This window comes from Triticum urartu, chromosome 1, assembly GCF_003073215.2.
Source record: "Triticum urartu cultivar G1812 chromosome 1, Tu2.1, whole genome shotgun sequence".
NCBI lineage: Eukaryota > Viridiplantae > Streptophyta > Magnoliopsida > Poales > Poaceae > Triticum > Triticum urartu.
Window position 1 is genome coordinate 287254120 of NC_053022.1, and position 4715 is coordinate 287258834.

The 4715-nt window shown below is 50.8% G+C and overlaps 1 protein-coding gene across 1 annotated transcript; it reads left to right on the forward strand.

Annotated features, from left to right (window-relative positions):
- Positions 1–1081: 1081 nt before the first annotated feature.
- Positions 1082–3038, forward strand: LOC125508196 (protochlorophyllide reductase B, chloroplastic). The gene is made up of 4 exons (XM_048672806.1): positions 1082–1241; positions 1331–1417; positions 1644–2172; positions 2257–3038. Exons 1-4 carry the CDS (start codon positions 1185–1187, stop codon positions 2769–2771), a joined length of 1188 nt encoding a protein of 395 aa, XP_048528763.1. The 5' UTR covers positions 1082–1184; the 3' UTR covers positions 2772–3038.
- The last annotated feature ends 1677 nt before the right edge of the window (positions 3039–4715 follow it).

Below are 4715 nucleotides of genomic sequence, written 5' to 3' on the forward strand. Positions count from 1 at the left end.
TTAAAGAAATTTGACTCTCCAAAAAAACTAATACCCCTTATATTCTCAAACTTGTGGAATATTTAGTTTGGTGGGTCCGGGAGATGATAGAGTGTGTTTCATTTTTATTTATAATGCAGTGATTTGGTGGGTCTTTCGTGATGTGATACTGTGTTATGCGCTAGCCAGCCTATATTTATGTAGGGAAATATTTGTGTTGGTGGTTGTACTTACTATATTGGTGCAACAGTATCATATGGTGACACTTCTTTTTTTAGGTGGTGGTAGGGTGCGCAAGATTGATGTTTTATAGGCCGGTTGCTGCTGATTGATTTGAAAAATCGTTGGTCCGGTTAAAATCGTAAACCAAATCCAAAATTGAATACCTCAATTAAATGAAAGAGCTTTAAAATTAGGGAACATAGTGAATTAAAATAAATGAATGGGAGGTCTTGATAAATTGTTGACCCGGTAAAAATCGGATGACCCAATTCTAAATTGAAAACCTCAATTAATTGTTAGGCCTTAAAATTTGGAAGCACAGTGTATAGTATAAAAATAATTGAATAAGAGAGCTTTGAGAAATTGTTGGCCTGATCAAAATCGGGTGATCTAATTTTAATTGAAGACCTCAATTGAATGTGGGCTTTTTAAAATAAGAAGGCTTAGGTTATAGTAGAGGAGGATATGGAGCCATGGAGGAGGATGATGATGAATGTACAGGCTATACTACCACCAAGTACTAGAAGTGGGCCGGTTCATGGTAAGAAAATAGAGCGTTGGACTGTGATGAAAATTGGGGGAAATGGAAAGTTTCCAAAGAGCGAGATCTGTGAGTTGTATTCGAGAAACATGGTCCTGCTCCTGCTCCCAGACGGAACAAAACCGGCCCATCAAGGCACAACTCACTAGAACCGTCCCGATCGACCATGGACGCCAACAGCGACAAACATTTACCTCAAAACCTTTCCATTCTGTGCAGCAGCCACCCCCCGTGACGGGAATCCAGCCAGTGGAACCCCATTGGCCGCGCCACTGCCAGGTCGGCGCCATCTGGCATCGGCCCGCCTCCCCCTATCACCTTATCGTCCCCGCTAACATAAATGGCGCCGCTCCTTCGCTTTCCCAAGCCTTTCCAAGAGAAGCTCACTGCCATCCGCACTATCTGATACACTCATTCATCGCTGCGTTGCTCGCCGGCTCAGATGGCTCTTCAGGCGGCCACTTCCTTCCTCCCGTCGGCCCTCTCCGCGCGCAAGGAGGTACCCTTAATTTCCTCACCTTCTCCGGCGAGTTCACGTCCGGTGCCAATCTTTGGTGCTGATTTCGTGGCTGTGTGGTCCGTGTGCAGGGAGCGGCCAAGGACTCGGCCTTCTTCGGCGTTCGTCTCGCCGATGGCCTCAAATTCGACACCACCTCCCTGGGCCTGCGCACCAAGGTGAGCTCAAATCTTTGCATTCGGGTCGATGCATGTGTGCACTCTGCCTAGCAAGTCGCTGCTTGTTGTTGCGTGGTATTATTTGGGGAATTGCAGCTGGTAACATAGTCGAGTGATGGAGTGCCGGATTTGTGATTAGTTAGCTGGGTGCTTGGGCTAGACTGTGGACCGTGCTCTGTTAGTCGCTGCTCGTTCTGACCGACATGCGCGTCACGAACCTACGCAGAGGGTGAACACGTCGTCAGTTGCCATCCGCGCGCAGGCCGCGGCGGTGTCCGCGCCGACCGCGACCCCGGCGTCGCCGTCCGGCAAGAAGACCGTCCGCACGGGCAACGCGGTCATCACGGGCGCGTCGTCGGGCCTCGGCCTCGCCACGGCCAAGGCCCTGGCGGAGTCAGGCAAGTGGCACGTCATCATGGCGTGCCGCGACTACCTCAAGACCGCGCGCGCGGCCAGGGCGGCCGGCATGCCCAAGGGCAGCTACACCATCGTGCACCTGGACCTGGCCTCCCTCGACAGCGTCCGCCAGTTCGTCAAGAACGTGCGCCAGCTCGACATGCCCATCGACGTCGTCGTCTGCAACGCCGCCGTGTACCAGCCCACCGCCAAGGAGCCTTCCTTCACCGCGGACGGCTTCGAGATGAGCGTCGGCGTCAACCACCTCGGCCACTTCCTCCTCGCCCGCGAGCTCCTCGAGGACCTCAAGGCCTCCGACTACCCCTCCAAGCGCCTCATCATCGTCGGCTCCATCACCGGTAATATGTACATGCGCGATCCTCTGTTTCTTTGTCGTCCTACTCGTCGTTGTTTCAGACTGTAACCTTCATTTCTGTGTGCAGGGAACACGAACACGCTCGCGGGGAACGTGCCGCCCAAGGCCAACCTCGGGGACCTGAGGGGCCTGGCGGCCGGGCTGAACGGCGTGGGCAGTGCTGCCATGATTGACGGCGCGGAGTTCGACGGCGCCAAGGCGTACAAGGACAGCAAGGTGTGCAATATGCTGACCATGCAGGAGTTCCACCGGCGGTACCACGAGGAGACCGGCGTGACCTTCGCGTCGCTCTACCCGGGGTGCATCGCCACCACGGGCCTCTTCCGTGAGCACGTCCCGTTGTTCCGCTTCCTCTTCCCGCCGTTCCAGAAGTACATCACCAAGGGGTACGTGTCCGAGGAGGAGGCCGGCAAGAGGCTGGCGCAGGTCGTCAGCGAGCCCAGCCTCACCAAGTCCGGCGTCTACTGGAGCTGGAACAAGAACTCGGCGTCCTTCGAGAACCAGCTCTCCGAGGAGGCCAGCGACACCGAGAAGGCCAGGAAGGTCTGGGAGCTCAGCGAGAAGCTCGTCGGACTCGCATGATCACCAAATGGCCGGCCCTCCGGCGAGGTCGCAAACCCTGATCGATCGTCATCCGCACCAAGTGGCGAAATTTTGTGCTTCTTTTCTCAAGCCAAAAAAAAGAAAAAATAATTGTAGGACACGTTTCGCACAAACTGCTAGATTAAGTACGTGGCGCGCCCGATTAAGTCCGAAGTGGTTACAGTTCGCAAGGAGTTTAAGCCTGTAAAACTAGTTCTTTTTCTTTGATTTGGTAATAGTGACAATAAAGTGTCTTGGGCGGCCAAATAGTGGAAGTACAGTTCGACTTTTTGAGTTTCATCCGGTAACTTCACCCCGTGAATTTTCTTTCAACGTTACAATGTGTTTGTGCGCGCGCGTGGGCTGTGTGTTTTAGTTGAAATTGGATCCTTTCAAGAGATTAGACGCGCTCTTTGGGAATGCTGCAGTATCATTACAAGCATGGGGCAGAGAACGACCGGAAACATCAAGTTGCTCATGGCAGTGGCCACCTTCGTGATATGCAGATTCGACAAGGCACAGGAAGCCCGCATCCTCACGGATCAGGAGCTCTGGTTGTGTCGTACTCTTAAGCTTGCGTTGCTGGGCATGGCCTCGCTCGAGCGGACAATTGAGCGTCAGCGCTCAAGAATGAGATGGGTTAAGGAAGGAGATGCTAACACGAAGCTATTCCAAGCTTCCGCCAACGGCAGGAGAGTCAAGAACTTCATCCCGCTTTCCACAAAAAAAGAAAAAAAGAAAAAAAAAAGAACTTCATCCCGCGAATCAAGGTGGGAGACGAGGTGCACACCGAGCAAGCCCGCATCGAGGCAGCTTCTCCTCATCTTTTGAGGAACTTTGAGTTTCATTCGACCCACTATCAACGTTACAATGTGTGTGTGCGCGCGTGTGGACTCTGTGTTTTAGTTGAAACGATTGCATTTTACTAGTGATTGAGGCCCGTCATTTTGGGCCTCTTGAAAGGAAGTTGAGCGCGTATTTTTTTCTCTTAAATGAAACAAAAAGTTCTCACTTTTCTTTTCTTTTTTAAAAAAACTTTCTCGCAACACTTTAACATCACATCCATCTCAAACAGAAAAGGAAAAACCTAAAAAATCTCAAAAGCAAAAAAAAGTCTCACTTTCATCTTCCAAAAATAATCTAAAAAAACTTTTCTCAAAAAAAAAAATCTTAATTTCATCTTCCAAAAAATTAAAAAGTTTCTCGCCACGGCCAACCAGCATGCGCCATGTGGCCATGCTGGTTGGTCGCCCTTCTCCCGCACGTTAATGTGTTTAATTAGACAGCCATCGAGGCCACTAACGTGCTAACGGATGCTCCAGCCAAGTTTTACAAAGCTTATTCAAGCAACTTTGCCTACTAAGTTATAGAGCGACTTTATTCGCCAAACATAGCACCCATCTAACTTTTAACTCAAAATCCTGTAGAAGTCCTTTCACCTCTTCAATAATGTGTCCATTTGTACAGCGATCTCAAGCACCCCTCCTTGCTCCCGTGGACACCTGTCTGAAAGTCAGAATCTAGGATGAGCTTCCGAGCTCCAATTTCTCTCGCAAGTTGAATAGCACGCCGGCACGCCATGAGTTTAGCAAGTTCCGGATCCGTGATGCAGGGAAAAAAGGGCATATTCTCCCTCTTGAAAAGCTCCATGATGGTCCCTAGAACCGCCCATCCACCGCCAAAATCAAGAGTCTTTGACATAGCACCCTCTGTGTTGGCCTTGACCCATCCTACACCTGGAGGGCTCTATAGGTGTCAAAACCGGCGGATCTCGGGTAGGGGGTCCTGAACTGTGTATCCGAGGATCGATGGTAACAGGGGGAAACAAGGACACGATGTTTCCCAGGTTCGGACCCTCTTAATGGAGGCAATACCCTACTTTCTGCTAGATTGATCTTGATGAATATGAGGATTACAAGAGTTGATCTACCTCGAGATCGATGT

Bases quoted from the DNA above. Each gene is read 5' to 3' on its own strand.
- LOC125508196 (XM_048672806.1), top strand. From the start codon at position 1,185: ATGGCTCTTCAGGCGGCCACTTCCTTCCTCCCGTCGGCCCTCTCCGCG. The intron at 1,418-1,643 runs GTGAGCTCAAAT...GAACCTACGCAG, and splicing joins CCCTGGGCCTGCGCACCAAG to AGGGTGAACACGTCGTCAGT. The intron at 2,173-2,256 runs GTAATATGTACA...TTCTGTGTGCAG, and splicing joins CATCGTCGGCTCCATCACCG to GGAACACGAACACGCTCGCG.